At 36.4% G+C, this 16,323-nt stretch overlaps 1 protein-coding gene across 2 annotated transcripts in view; it reads left to right on the top strand.

Moving 5' to 3' along the window:
• The first annotated feature begins 5,100 nt into the window (after window positions 1-5,100).
• The window catches only part of LOC111511172 (cyclin-A2), a 30,645-nt gene continuing 19,422 nt past the window's right edge, over window positions 5,101-16,323 (top strand). The window contains exons 1-3 of one of the 2 annotated variants that reach the window (XM_074184918.1): window positions 5,101-5,503; window positions 12,277-12,402; window positions 14,699-14,905. In XM_074184918.1, the coding sequence (XP_074041019.1) occupies window positions 5,282-5,503; window positions 12,277-12,402; window positions 14,699-14,905 (555 nt within the window). In that variant the 5' untranslated portion in view covers window positions 5,101-5,281. The remainder of the gene's footprint in view (window positions 5,504-12,276; window positions 12,403-14,698; window positions 14,906-16,323) is intronic. The other variant, XM_074184923.1, reaches the window with a different exon arrangement.

The following is a 16,323-nucleotide window of genomic DNA, read 5'->3' as shown; positions in this document are numbered from 1 at the left end:
GACGTTGAATGCTTCTAAACATTTTCTAAACATATTCTCCTTTCTTGTTGCAAGATCTGTACATACAATATTTCAAATATATCCCCATACAAAATAGTTCATATGAGACATATCGGGCGAACGTGATGGCCAAAGGTACGGCCCATTATTGTCAATTTTATCATAAAATAATTGATCGGTCTCGCAAATCGCTGGTACGAAATATTATTTTTTGTATCTTCAATTGATGAATCATTCACTGTAACTCTCACAAACATTTTGTAGTATGTTACAGTATCCTTCACCATTCAAATTTTCATTATAGATGTACAAACACACAAGCCTATTGTGATTCATAGCATAATAAACGTTAAAACTTCAACTTTCGTGAAAATACCTAAGGTGTGGATTTTCTTTAGCCTAAAATTGGATGTTATGATGATTAAGTAAACTTTGCTTCATCATTCGATAATTTTTTTTAGAAAATTTGGATCTTCCTGACTTTATCTTCATTATCCATCTGAGGCTTTCGTTTGGTTATTCATTTTTTGGCCATTTTACCGTATTGTGTTTCAGTTTGAGTTTTCCTGATACCTAATACTTTTCAACCTGTCTTATATGAAGGGGGTTTTTCCTTGTTGTTGGAAGATTGCTCGCGTTCAGACTATTCCCAAAAAGGGCAAGAAAATTCTTCCAAATAACTATAGATCAGTCGCTTTGCTATCAGTGATATTAAAAATCATGGAGAAAGTCGTATATCACATATTGTAACGAATTCAATAATTAACTGTCCTAAACAAAGTTATTTTTAACAATATTTCACTATTACAACTAATTTATATTCAACACTTAGCAACTAACGCTTAATTTATCTTCACTGTTTGAATTCTTTGTTTAACCGCTCGATTCGCTTTCTGAATACAGACTCCCTCTCTGAACGGAAAGCCGGCCTTTTATATCGGTAACGATCGTTCTAGATTTCTCTAGTGGTCTCTGTTTTCGCCTAGTATTTTCCCGGCGAGTCGGATCGCATTCTGTCGTGGTGATGTCATGTGTTTATTCTCTGGCTGAGATATCATTCAGAGCCGGCTTCAGATTCGTTACATTGCCCCCTTCTTAAAGACGTTTCGTTCCGAAATGTCATCCTTGGCGTGTGTCGATACCTGCAGGACTCCCCATACCTGCATTGTGAAGTTCGACGGAAGTAACACTCCACAGTCTTTATGCTTGGTCGTGGAAAATGGTTACCACACACCAAAATCTTGATGCCGCTGGATCTGAAGATCGTTTCCAACATGTTTCTCACAATTCTCCAGTCCAGCTTGTCGAGCCAAGAGGCTAATTTCGGGATTGCCAAGTCCACGAGATTCTGGTCGAGCATCATGTTCTTCAGTCTAGTAAGACTCCTACAGACATCCTCATAGGACGGTTTGTCTCGAGAATGCTTTTTGGTCACCAAGTAGAAAATGTTTCTCCGACCCTTCTCCAACTGTAGCACTCCTCCGACTTCAGGATTCTGTTCTTGTAATGTTTGGAGCTGACCGAATTTCTTGTTGAATACAACAGCGATACCCTTGGACATTTGGAGATCCTCTGCCACGCAGTGAGCTAGTGCGTAATCAACTGGAACCTTGAAAAAGTATCGTGGCTCTTCTACGACCTTCTGTCCGTTCGAGTATAAGAACATGAATTGCTGTAACGTCATTTCATCCTCTGGTGGTCTGAGGGCGCGAACTTGGTCGTGATTTCCAGCTTAAGGAGCCAATCTATTAAAATGGACGACCCTAGCTTTTCCTCGAGGTGGCTTATGGATTCGGTAGACGAGGTCATTATTCTTTTTCATGATTTTGTACGGACCTTCCCACGAGTTCCACAATTTCTGTGATAAACCACGGCGTCGCTTAGGGTTGTACAGCCAAACTAGGTCACCGGTTTCGAATCCTTCAGCATTCGCATTGATGTCATAGTCCTTCTTCATCATATCGCTGGCACTCCGGATGTTTAGACGGACTCGTTCATGGATGTCGTCCATTCTCTGCCGAAGCTTGCTGATATAGTCTTTCCCCGCAGTGTCATGTTCTGGCGGCGTCCCACATTTCAGATCGCAAGGAAGCCGCAGCTTTCGGCCCATTATAATAATGGCAGGGGTTTGGCCGGTTGACTCGTGCACTGCCGAACGATAGGCCAACAGGAACAGGTGGAGGTACTGGTCTCAGTCTCTTTGATGGTCAGAGACTACCTTGGACAAGTGGCGGTTTATGGTCTTATTCATTCGTTCTATCATTACATCGGACTGTGGATGTAAGGCTGTGGTTCTGGTCTTTCGAATGTCCAACAGTTTACATATTTCTTGGAACAGGTTTGATTCGAAATTTCTGCCCTGGTCCGAATGCAGCTCCAATGGGACACCGAATCGACATATCCATTCCTTTACCAGGACGTCAGCGACGGTAAAGGCTTCCTGGTTGGGCAGGGCATAGGCTTCTGCCCACTTGCTGAAGTAGTCCATGGCTATTAGGATGTATTTGTTCCCATGGTCAGACTCTGGGAACGGGCCGGCGATGTCGATGGCGATTCTCTCAAAAGAACTACCCACGTTATACTGGCGCATTGGAGCTTTCGGTAGTATCCGAGGTCCGTTACTGGCAGCGCATACAGCACACTTTCTGCATCAGTCCTTGACGTCGGCTTGACAATTAACCCAGTAAAACCGTTGTCTCACTTTCTGGAGGGTCTTCGTTACTCCCAGATGTCCTTCAGTGACTCCATCATGGATTTCTTTGAGCACCTCATGTCGTCTACTCCTGGGTACCACTGTCTGGCATCTTTCTTCTCCATCGTCTTCAGACTCCAACACCTACTTCAGAATCCCGTTTTCCATGGTAAGGGAGTTCTATTTGGCCCAGTAGGACTTAACCGCTGGCGAATAACCTGCTACCTCTTGCCACGATGGTCTTTGATTATTTTTCTTCCATCCGGTGACTAAACCAAGATCTGGGTCTTTCTCTTGGTCTTCCTTGATGTTATTGTCCTTCCAGTTGTCTATAGCTGAAGTTCAATAAATAGCTGCTTCCTTCTCTTCTGCTCGTCGGTAATGTGAGCAGCCATCGGGATATGATCTCCGTGACAAGGCATCTGCGTTTTTTACGGGGGCTTGCTGGATACAGGATGACGATTGCCCCTTCTCATGGAACCTCTCTAGTTTTCTTGATTTTTGGTATTGGTTCTTTGAATGCTTGGACATTTGCTACGCATCTTATTTGTTTTCTCTCAGACAAAACTCATTTTATCACCTTTCTAATGGTGGCCTCAATGTCAACAGAACCCTGTCCATCTTCCTCCATAGTTTAAACTTTGCTCTGGCCCTTACAGGATTGTTTCACAGCCTCAAACTCCAGAGCTCTTGCCAGTGCATCCACGAGATGTTTGGGACGAGCTAGCGTCAAGGCCTGCCTCGTTTGTTGGTCGCGAACGGACGCGACGGACTGAGGCCGCTCATCGTTTTTGAGGTTCAACTCAGTACACTTCGAACTTCACTGTTTGAGAACTCTTCCATCTGGAGAACTGCGTTTATGTGGAATAAACTTCCTGAGAAGGTTTTTCCAAATCCAATGTGAATCGCTATTTATTCCGCACAGGTAACGCTCTGAGAGCGCCTTAAGGATTTTTCCGTAGTGCTTGTGTTATGTCCTTAAAAAAATAACGTGCATGGCCGGTCGATAATTCGATTACATTCACTATAGATCATAATCAAATTAAAAAAATCTTCGTTCGTATAACTTAAACGGGACATTTTGCTCAATAATTCACAAAATACACTCATACAAATAACAACATAGGTAAATCAACAACTACCTTCATCTGTTTCCATAGCATTTCTATTATATTAAACGATAAAGTACTCATAAACGATAAATAGGAAATTTTCAATACCCTAGATGTCAATGAAAATAGTCGTGCTGTAAATAACAATTCAATAAATAATGAATAATAGTGAATATCAGAATGCCTGGAAGTTACCATAACATATAAATAGTTTTTATATTTTGTGTGAAAATACATTGCAACATTTTTAAATTTTCGCTCTTTCATGAACCATTTAGAATAAAAAATTTTAATTCATTATTTATTCATCTGAAATCCTGTGTTCAATAAAAATTATGACGGCAAATTAATAGCTCAAATAAACTGTTTGTTTGGAATGACTATTTCGTAGCCCGTAGTTTTATAGTGGACATGCACATGTTTTATTTTTTTCAAGAAAAACTTATATATCTCTTGAACGGTTGATTTTTGATTTAGGGAATGTTTCATGGCAATGCATCAAAATCATCTCGGAATTTCAAAACTATCCTAAAATACAGGGTGTTTCAATTGAAAAAACTGAGAATTGGCTCTTTTTCATATCTTCAGAATTAGTCATTGATTTCGAACACTTTGTATAACATTTTGGAAATGTTACTCCTACAAGACGATGGAATGAAGTATTTTTTATGAATCAGTAACAGATTATTTACGTATTCTATCAAACTTTCGAGTTTTATGTTGAAATCATTCGAGAGCCCAATACCTAGTCTTTTTTGAGTAAACAAATGAACGGCTCATTAGATCGTTGTTAAATATTGAGGAACACCCATTCATTCCATATGGCTAGACGATAGCTAGTGCGATTTATTCAGATATTTATATTTTATTATTGATGAAGAGTAAGGGTTCGATAATTTTAGTTTTCTAGTAGGAACACCTATAACTTAGATATTATCTTTGTATTACACTATCTTTGTATATAGACTAACCTACATACAAAGATACTATATTTCTGCCATTGTCTAAGGCAATGTTTCTGCATAGTAAATTCTTAATTTTATTCTAAAAATCCCGTTAAATATTACTCGTTGCATTTACAGAGTTCTTTCATTTATATAATTGTATTTTAGAGCAAATTTTTGGGTGTCACCAATAGATGTCACAACTATTACAACCTTCCGTATTTCAGCAAAATCTAAAACTCCATAAGTTTATTTTAAGTTTGTTGTAATGACGAAACCTTACTGAGAAATGTGATTGCCAAATTCACATCAATCAACATTTTTTTTGATTTCTATCAAGTACGGGAGTATACCTGAATAAATAAAAAATAACAAAAAACTGCAAAAACGTCAGACCTCATTCTGACGTTTTAGCCGTTTTTATTGCTTATTTGTGGAAGGTTTGGCCGATCCATCAAATTTTGTGATATTCTGAAATTTTTACCAGCCCTTTCACCTAGATTGAACTAAGTAGGCATACGCGACTACAGGAAATGGCTACTTTTCAAATTCATCAAGATAACGAAGAAAATCTCCATCATGTTGCAACTAAAAAGTTTTCAACAACAGCAGCCAACGTTGGAATCAAACATGGACAGAAAAAAAAATTTATGGACAATAGAGAAAAGCTGCAAGTACTGGAAAATGGCGTACGAATTAATGCCAAAAAAGCAAAATTAACTGAGACCAAAAATGAAATAGAAAACCATAACCAGGTAAAATTGATAATTTACTAATTTTACAGTTGTTATTATTTGTCAAGAGATATCGTATTAATGCTGATTTACAAAGTGGACGAGAAGTAGGTATGATGGTATATTTCAAATGATTTTCATCAGCCTTTCCATTGAAATGGCTCACCGTTGTCATTATCAAAACAGACAGTCGACTGGAGACCAATCAATATTACAGGATGGTCAACAAAGATGTGATTTATGGAAAATTTAATAAAAATTGTGAACGGTTCGCATCCACAGTCAAGTGGAGAGTATGTTTATTCAAACGAGACTGTCTTTTCAGAAAAATAATAAAAATAGCAATATACAAAATGAGCAAATAATTATAAAACCATCAATTTATATACTTACTATAATATTTTATAATACCTTGATTAAAAAAAAACACTCATATTTTGAAACTTTGAAAAATAAAAAAAATGTAGAGAACTTCATCAAGAACTGAAAAAATGAAAAATTTCATCGAGATGAATCACCATTAGAGCAGAATGAATTCATTCCTTGCTCTGTGGCGAGTATACAGCGTTTTCTGTTTCCAATATTGTTCTGTTATCTTGAATCAGTTTCAACGTTTTCCAACGAATCACAAATTTATCAGTTGATTTTATTTATTTCGGGAATAAAACCTTACATAAATCAACAACGCTGCTTATCAGAATCAAAGTTAACGCTCTTTATTTTGTCCACGTTGCAGCTCGATATTTTATAATTTGTGAATAGACATTTTCTTTCATGGCCAGCCGGTCCCCCCACCAACATATCTGAAAACATTTGAAAGGTCCACAGGAGGGGGGTAAATAAGTTTTGTTTAATTATATCACATTAGATTTCAGCCAAAAAAATACTTTGAAAAAATATTGTACTGTATGGGAATATACCGAGCGGTTTAGAAGTTATACTAAAAGCACGTCCCTATTTCCAAACAAAAATGTAGTTTTTTCATCACCGACTAATACTTTGGCCACACTATTTTTTTCTCTAATACTGTGTGAATCGAAACTTCAAAATTATTTTTTTTGATATTTTAACACTATATTTTTCTTTCGAAATGTGATTTTTTCTTCAAAGGGGGTATATTAATCGAAAGTTGTAATAAAAATATTTTTGAAATACTTATACTCAACTTCTTCTACACAAACTATCAGAGTGAACCTTGAGTGACAAATTGAAATATCTTAACATAAATACTGTTATTGCACAGAAAAAATTCTTGAAATTATTGAAAATCTAAATAAATATAATCTACAAAAAAGTTTACACCGTCAGTGTTTCCTATGGAATCACAATGCGGAATCTATAGAATAACATAACGTTTCCCTAAAAAATAAAAAACATCGGCTGTGCTTTAGACCACACGACTGAGATTTTTGTAAGAAAACAAATTGCCAGATTTTCTTTTTTGCTCTACCGTCTCTATTTTCAATAATATCAAAAAATGACGAGGAAACTTTTTGCTTCATTTCATGTTTTTCATAATCTGGTTCGACCCATGTTTCAATGCGAAGTTTTGTTCATTGAAATCAATCATCCATTTTTTTTAACGAACCTGTATATTTTTTAATACATTTTGGTAGTCATTGCAATTACGAATTCAATGAAATATTACAACAAATGTATTTTTCGACGTTTCTTCCATCACAATTCCAGCATTTCCATCTTTCAATTCCTCAATATTTTCAAAGTTTGTTCTGAATACTTTATCTTTTATGAAGGCCCACAAAGAGAAATATAAATGGGAAAAGTCTGGTGAATGTGGTGGCCATTCAATAGGACCACTAGATATTTCCTATCCATCTTTCTGGCATAGTTGTATTGACGAAATCTTTACACATTTTCCTGCGATGTGGTGTTGGAATTACTCACATTTTCTTATTAGGTTGCGTGGAATATCTAGAAACTCAATTAGAGTCCTTGATAAGAAGTCCAAGTATAATTCTCTGATCAGAAATGTTTCAAAAAAGTGGGGACCAATAATTTTATTATCAAGAACACCAAGCCATACATATCGAGTGGTCCAACGAAAAGTATGCACCTTGCTTTTCTCCTTTTTTCGTAACTTAACGCTCGGACAGGTCAATTTTGCTTTCAAGGGGGATACATTTTAGATGTATTTTTCTACCTGTGCCTTCAACCCCCTAGCGAGGGTGAGTAACAACCCTAAAATTTTAAATGGAAAGTGGGGTCGAGTGATATATCATTTGAAGGGGCATAGCATTCCCTTTCCAATGACACCTAATTTGTTGTATTTACTTGAATAGTTATAAAAAAAGCAAGAATATTTAGTCGATATTTTTGGTGTTAATGAAAATGCGGAAAAAAACGGCATTTTTATCACTACTACATTCTTAAATTTATCTCGTGCGTTTTTTGGTTCAAATAACAACAGCAGATAAGTGTACAAAAATAATTTAGGCAAACGTTCATTGATTCAGTTCGGTTGCTTTTGAAATTATTTCAACTTTACTGTAAAAATGGTTTATTCCATTCCTGAACGAGTTGAAATTGTTGAACTTTATTATCAACATAATAGTTGTGTTAGACTTACTGCTCGCCTCTTTAATAACAGTCATCCCGGGAAAAATGTGAATGATTCGTACGTTGCCAAGTTAGTCCAAAAGTTTGTCGATACGGGATCTGTCTGTAATGTGAAACACCAGCCACGGAAACCGATCAGAAATGAAGCAGTGGAAGTCGCTGTTTTGGGACATGTTGAATTGGATCATACTCAAAGTACCCGTCAGCTTGCTGCAGCCTCAGGTGTCTCCCGTTCGTCCATAATACGGATATTAAAATCCTATAAATTTCATCCGTACAAAATTAAATCAGTACAGGAACTCAATGAAGATGATCCAGCTACTAATTGATGATCCACACCTATCATTCAACACGTGCTTTTCCGATGAGAGTACGTTTATTTTAATGGAGCTGTGAATAGGCATAATTGCCGTTACTGAGATGACAGTAACCCACACTTATTCCGAGAGGTCCATACCCAGTACCCTCAAAAAATCAATGTCTGGTGTGGCATATTAGGTAGTCATATCGTGGGCCACTTTTTATTCCTGGGAATTTGACTGGTGAGGTCTACCTGAACATGCTTGAAGATACAATTGGTCCTCTCATAACAGAAATAATTGAAAATGACCAAAATCATAATGATGATCGGCTTCATTCCCAGCAAGATGGAGCACCTCCTTACTATGTTGCTCCGGTAAGAGAGTTTTTAGATGACCGGTTTCCTGGACGGTGGATTGGAAGGAGAGACCCCATCGAATGGCCTGCCAGTTCACCTGATTTATCGCCTTTAGACTTTTTCCTTTGGGAACACTTGAAAAATAAATGTTTTGCTACGCAGCCCGAGTCCATTGAAGATCTTCGCAAACGAATTACAGCAGAGTGCAGAAGTATAACACCTGATATGCTACAGAATGTTAGGAATAGATTTGAACAAAATCTGTATTATTGTATGGAAGCGAATGGGTCACATTTTCAGCACTTGCTGAAGTAGGATTCTACTAAGTCAATTACACATTTCAAAGTACTGGGTTGTAGTTGTTTTTCTTCATAATACCTACATGTTTGAGTGAAATACAACAAATTAGATATCATTGGAAAGATAATTTTGTGACCTTTCAAATGATGTATCACTCGACCCCACTTTCGATTTAAAATTTTGGGGTTGTTAATCACCCTCGCTAGGGGGTTGAATGCACAGGTAGAAAAATACATCTCAAATGTGTCCCCTTCAAAAGCAAAATTGACCTGTTCGAGCATTTTTGGACCACTCTGTATGTTGTAATATATCAATGAATTTGTAATTACAATGACTATCAAGGCCATGCCAAAATTTTTGTTTTGGGGTGGCGTCTAAATAAAAAAGACTTCCTAATTCAAATTTAACTAATTACCATTACATTGGCACGGGAAAAGCCCTCAACCGAGAAAACTGTACTAACATATTCGTTTTTAAAATTAAAAACCTCAAATTTCCAGCGAATTCACAATACAAAATCAATACTTCGAGACTTTTTATAGGCAAATTCTGTTATAACATCATCAGTTGGGATGATGACATCTCTGTGAATTGCTATTAGGGCCAACCCGGTTAGCCGCTCTTGCCCACAAGACTTCCGTAGGTAGGTTTTTAGGCACCTAAGTGTGGAAAATGACCTTTCCGGGGTGCACCTGGTTACTGGTAGAGTCGACAAGATGTTCAACAACATATACATGTTGGGATACAAATGTCTGTTGCATTCTCCGACAGTCTCAATGGCGCAAGAAGGCCGGTCCGAAGGGCTTTTGCCCTGCAACAACAATTTCCATAGGTGAAATTCACCTTGTGCTTCGTCTAGTTCCACCAGGTCTTCGTATATCACTAGGTCCTCTCTTGGGAATGGCGTTTCCTTCTCGGAACAGACTGTTGGTATAAGAGTGTACCTAGCAGCATTCATTTTCTTGTGGTCAGTAAATCTTATTTTGAGCTGGGAAGTAAGTCTTCTAGTGAGTATTGCAACAGTTGTTGAAGAAAGCTTGTTCGCATTGGAGATACTCTTGAAAAAATTCCGATTTCACAGTTCCTATACAAAAAGACGAATGACGGCACAATGAGAAGACAGAATAGACAGTAGTAAAAATACTGAAAAGATCAAGGGTGGTCCAGATCCCCCGGACTCTTTCCCTGGGAACGGCTATGTTGACTACCGAATGTATAGAAAATATACCAACAGGTCCGTATTTAAAAAAATATATTGATGATGGATTTTGATGAACAAAAAATCACATTGGAAAATAGGTTGAACTAGATCATGGAAAACATGAAATGAAGTTCCTATGTAATTTTTTGATATAATTGAAAATTGAGGCGGTCAAGCTGCTGGAAAATAATTCCATGAAAATCAAAAAATGAATAGATAAGTACTTTTTGATCATTCCCATATTGATTTCAATTTAAGAGCCACCGGTAGACAGTTGTTTCAGCATATTGGGCATCGTCAGTACCGGGCAGGCGGTCCTCGATTGAAGACAAAATGAGAAAAACCAAGAAAGTACTTGATAAAAATAGCTGCGTAAACGCAAGTGAAACATAAATGGAACCACCTATTGGTGTGACACCTAAGTCAACTTGCCAAGTTTTTATGTCAGTGTTGGTGGTTTGACCAATCAACCGACAACTGCGGTAGCAGAAATTTGGGAAGCTAACCTGAAATGCCATCGGAAAACGAATCCTCATGTTTCTAGAAATGATATGAAATCTGGAAAGGTTGATGCAGTCAAGCTGCTGCAAAATAATTCCATGAAAATCAAAAAATAAATAGATAAGTACTTTTTGTACTTATCGGTGCGCACCTGATCGCACCTCTCTCTCTTACCCCTACATAATATATACGAAACGTAACTCTCTCTCTCTTTCTGTCTTCACTAACTTATACCTTCCTCTCAACTAGCTCCGTTCGCTTCGTTTGATCACACTTTTCGTAACGCTCTCGTCACGCATTCACCAGCTTACTCCCCAAGTCAAGTTGTTGTTTTTCCGTCGAGTATCTGCTACATGTACCTAAAAAGTCGTAGGTGCACATGAGAGGCAAGGATATGGTGTTTTCAACTAAACTTGAGCATGTCATATGCACCACTCTGGAAGATATTGAATTATCATATTCCCAAATTATCCTAAATTTTATGTTAATATACTGGTGGTTACTGATCGCCACTTGTAATTATATCACATCCAAATGGCTGTTTGGAATTAAATTTCTCAACATTTTCATACTCATAGATCACATTCCATATTTTTAGTCTTCTAGGAGTCTGTTGTAATGTATCAAACTCAACAATTTCAAACATTTTCAATTTCGTCTACCAAGTTCGACCACGTTTTTTTTTGTCGCAGTCCTTTGCAGCTTCTTTTGGTAGATTCGAGACTCCTTCCTTTCAATTATTCTATCTTTCGAAAGATATATTGGTACATATGAAAGAGTCATAAACTTACGAGGCTTCGTCTTCGTCTTCTTGAAGTGTCGAGAATTTATGAAGAAGCTCTCTAAATTTTCGTTTTGTAATCAACTTTTTGGGTATGTCTGAAGAATACCTGATTATATGCATGTATTTCTTCCAGACTTTTTTTTTTGGTTACCTTTCTACAACACCTCAAAGCCATACCAGCCTGAAGGAAGTGAAGACATTAGCATATTATCTGTAGCAGATGACCGAAAAAGGATCCAACTATTGAAAACTTTTCAGTGAAAATAGTCCTGATTCTAATGCAACATTTGAATTGAAATATATATTTATTGTAAGGCCTCCGAGTTTTTCCAAAAGTGGCGTATCATATTTCGAAATCTGTTGTGCCGTGGACTAAACTGATAGGTCTCTGCAACTCCAGGTGTCTAAATAGAGACGAAGTTTTCAAAATGTTTCTCATCTGTATCCATCTTTATCTTTGGATAGTACTGTATCATTCATAGCGCCTTCTCTGATCTCTCATTCAATAATTCATTCAGTAAAATCTAGAGACTAGATATCAAGGATGCACTTCGCTAATCACCAGGGTCTCGGGTGCAACCATTTCGATTCAACAACCACAAGTTTGCTGAGTCTGATGCAACGTGGTTTAAACAAAATAATAGTGATAATATGTAATCATGATTTGTAATTTCATTAACACTTTCTACTTGGCTTTTTGAAAAGTTTCAAATTGCATTTGATAAAACTGAATGCACTCTCTTTCAGAAATATTTAAATCAATTTCTTTTCAGAAAGATTCGAAACAGCTTGTGGAAACAACCTTTTTGAAAATCGAAAAGGAGAACAGGGTAGCATCCTCCAAAAAGGAGAGAGATTATTTTCCAAGATCACTATCACAGTGCGATGAATATAAGCAGGTAGGTAATTGAATAATTTACAAATTTCAATTGACAATTTAGGATAGCATAAATTGAACTATGTTTTTCGATTGGAATATTATGGGGTGGATAAAATGACGTAATGGGGTAAAAGCGGTCGTTTTATGCATTTGAAGGTTATAATGAATTTATTTTCGAATAACACATACCATTCATGGAAAATCCACACATAGGTCGACTTCTGAATTTAATTTATTACGTTATTTGGTCCGGGGAAGTTTGCTTCCCTAATGGCGAAGATTTTGCTTCGGCTGGTCAAGAATTTGATGCAACGCAGATTCATGAATTATCCTGTATGTGAGAATGAGATAACTAGCTTTCTGGCTGCATCACCTGGCGTCCTAGGTTTGTTAACATTATATAGATCTATCCGATGAATTATGGTTTTCCATATTTGGATACAGAAATTACTGGAATGATATGCTGTTGCAGCAACTCCAAATATTTTTCACCGGTCAGTTAATTTCCAATGAAAAATTCCCAACTTCTCCAACCCAAATATCAACTGCTTGTGGAGATTGGGTATGTGATTCCATTTCTAATGAGGATTTATGGAACCCCAATATTGGCGATACTGCCTATTCTACATACAGTGCATATCTTTAATGTCCCCTCCTTTTATTTTTTGAAAAGGTCAACTCAAAAAGTTGAAATTTGGGATAATGAAATTAATGCATGACTACTTCATTTTGAAGTAAAATTGACAGATGAAACTTTCAAGATGGCAACAGGGCGTCACAACTCTAAAATATAATGTCAATATTACAACTACTACAAAATGGCGGAACTTTTAATAATTGCCTCAATATATTGACATTTAACAACATAATATGAGGTAATAAGCTTGAGGTCAGTTCAGAAGATGCTCGAAATGATTGCCTTGAACTTCTTGATATATGAACAACATATCCGATATTTCACGCCGGACATTTTCGAACACAGTAACGTCAATATTTCTACAAATATTTATTATTCTCTGCCGTATATCCAATATTGAAGCAGATTCAGGTTCGTACACCTTTTGCTTCAAATAGCCCCATAAAAATGTCCAAAGGTGTCAAATTTGGCAAGCGGGTTGGCCATTCTGTAGGACCTCGACGGCCAATCCAACGACCGGGAAAAGTAGTATCTATTCAAATAGTTTCTTACTTGTCTGAAGTTATGTGGTGGTGCTCCTTCTTGTTGGAATACAATATCCATATCGAATTCATTACGATTCGCTTCGACGATTTCAGTGATGAGAGGGTCAACAGTAGTTTCCAGCATATTCAGATACAGTTGTCCTGTTGAATTCTGACCAATAAATAAAGGTCCAACAATATGGTTTCCCAATATTCCTGCCCAAACGTTCATTTTTTCTGGATATTGGGTATGTGTTTCCCGGAAAACGTGAGGGTTGGTGTCACTCCAATAACGGCAATTTTGTCTGTGAGCATTGCCGTTTAAAAAAAAAGTACATTCGTCACTAAAACAAATATTGTGGAGATAGGAGCTTCAAAATTATATTTCTTTTTTTTTTATTTCCCAGATGGCGCTCAGTCGTCATCTTGAAAGTTTCATCTGTAAATTTCACTTCAAAATAAAGTATTCATGCATTGATTTCATTATCCCGAAATTTCAATATTTTGAGTTGACTCGTTCAAAAAATAAAAGGGGGAATACATTAAAGAAATGCAGTGTATATTCAAACAGAAGGCGGCTTCGGAGAAGACTACTCGGTTAAATAATGGATTAGTATTGCACATTCCATCAATATGGTTATGATATCGAAACCAAAGTCCAATCGTATCAATGGAAGAGCACAGGAGAGCCAAGACCAAAAATGGCATGCTAAGTTCTATCAAATGTCAAGGTTTTGCTCACTGGTTTCTTGCACTACCGTGGCGTAGTGCATCAGGAGTTCTTGATACACGGTCGTTCGGTCAATAAGGAATATTATCTTGAAGTTATGCGTTATATATGAGGGGAACAAAATAAAAATTGATGAATAAATAACTATTTTCTGACAAAAATGAAAATTCACTTCATTTTTTGAAACCTCGTATATGAATTTCATTCAAACGGATATTTTTGAGCAAACTCAATAATTTTTTCTTTATATTGAGTAATTTGTCCACTTAATATTTTTTTGGAAAGTTATTTGATTTTGAGGAAAGTAAAACCTCAAAAAGTAAAAAATGAATCCTGATAGGTTTTTTGCCTTGTATAAATCGACCGTCGGTGTACATTTGAAATTATGTCAAATAAACATTATAACTAATATTAAGTATTCCAGGAAATTTGGCAGTATCTCCGTCATTTGGAGGAGAGGGGCCCTAATCCAAATCCTTCGTATATGGATAAACAAAGTGACATCAACTGGAATTCCAGAACTATCCTCGTAGACTGGCTTGCAGGTGTATCTGAGGAGTATAAATTTTGTGACGAAACATTTCATTTGTGCGTAAACTACATTGATCGATTCTTGAGCCAAATTTCCGTTGTAAGTATGAAATAAGGAGAATAATTATATGTAAAATAATAACAAATGCAATTTTCTACTAGATAACTTACGTTTTCCAATCGAAATTGAAATCAAAATTTTATTAAATTGATTTTTCAATTCACAAATGAATTTGATAACTGATATATCAAAAAGTTTACGTCTATTTAACACTTATATACATATACATATTCATTCCTATACATGAAAATGTAGAAAATAAAATAAAAGACCAACTCACGACTACCAAATCAAGATAATTGAGAAAAGTATCCTGAATACAGGGTGTTTCAAATTCGATCCTTACCAGTGGGATTTTGGAAACTATGAGAGATACGAAGATAGTTAAATTGGGGCAAAGTTGCGCATTTACCTGACTAACAATATGCCGTTGAGAAAGTTCTGTAATTTCGAGTATATCGGGATTCAAATGATTCGAAAATAAATTGCACTTCCACATTGTCACTTTTTTCCTGCTACATAATGGTGATTTCAGATATGCTATCAGACGTTTCGTCTTTCGGCCACCATCATCAACTTTAGTTTTTTTTATGGGCGCTACATTGGATTCTTCCTGTTTTGAATGGAATCAGATTTTACCTTTTCAATGATGTATCATTCTTTTTCGAAAAATTGAAGATATTGAAAAAAATTAATCCTCATCATAATAGGCTTTGACTTCGATATTTCTAAATTGAATTTTCAATTTGTTACACTCAATGACATTTTATTATTGTACAAGTCATTGAATTTTTGGCAAAAAATGGCTTTCACGAATGAAGAAAAAAGAGATATGATACAAATTTATTACAAATACAATATAAACAGTGTTAGGACATCGAGAATCTAATTGAACTTGTGTCCCGAAAGATGACAACCACATCGAACTGTGTTCAAGTTATTGGATCAAAATCTCACCGATTTTGGTTCGTTTGAAAAGCCAATAAAAATACGGAGACAGAATCAACAATCGAAATTTGATAAATGAGGTGTGTATGAGGTGAATTAGATATTGTGTCCTTTTCAATGAAAATTGAACTTTGAACTAATAACAATAATTGACTGAAATGTAAAGACAAAAGTAAATCACAGCAAATGCTCAAAATGCTGGCCTTATTCATGATAAAACAACTGTATCCTTCTTCGAATAATATTCACTGCACGATTAATTTCCCTCCTCCTCAACCTTCCGAACTCTCTAACAATGCTGTGTTGAAGGTCCTCAATATTTTGATATTCCCTCTGACCATAAACTTTATTTTTCAGTGAACCCCATGAGAATGTATCCATAGCACTTAAGTCTGGAGACCTTGCTGGCCACCCCACCGGCACATTATTCCCTATACATTTATCACCAAATCTTTCAGTCAGATAATTAGATACCCATCTGGTAGTGTGCGGTGGAGTACCATAATGTT

The sequence above is a fragment of the Leptinotarsa decemlineata genome, unplaced genomic scaffold (assembly GCF_025532065.1).
Source record: "Leptinotarsa decemlineata unplaced genomic scaffold, Ldec_3_MD MMD2_P_RNA_scaffold_2, whole genome shotgun sequence".
Taxonomy (NCBI): domain Eukaryota; kingdom Metazoa; phylum Arthropoda; class Insecta; order Coleoptera; family Chrysomelidae; genus Leptinotarsa; species Leptinotarsa decemlineata.
Note: the sequence above shows the minus strand (reverse complement) of the source record. Positions and strands in the feature narration are given on the sequence as shown.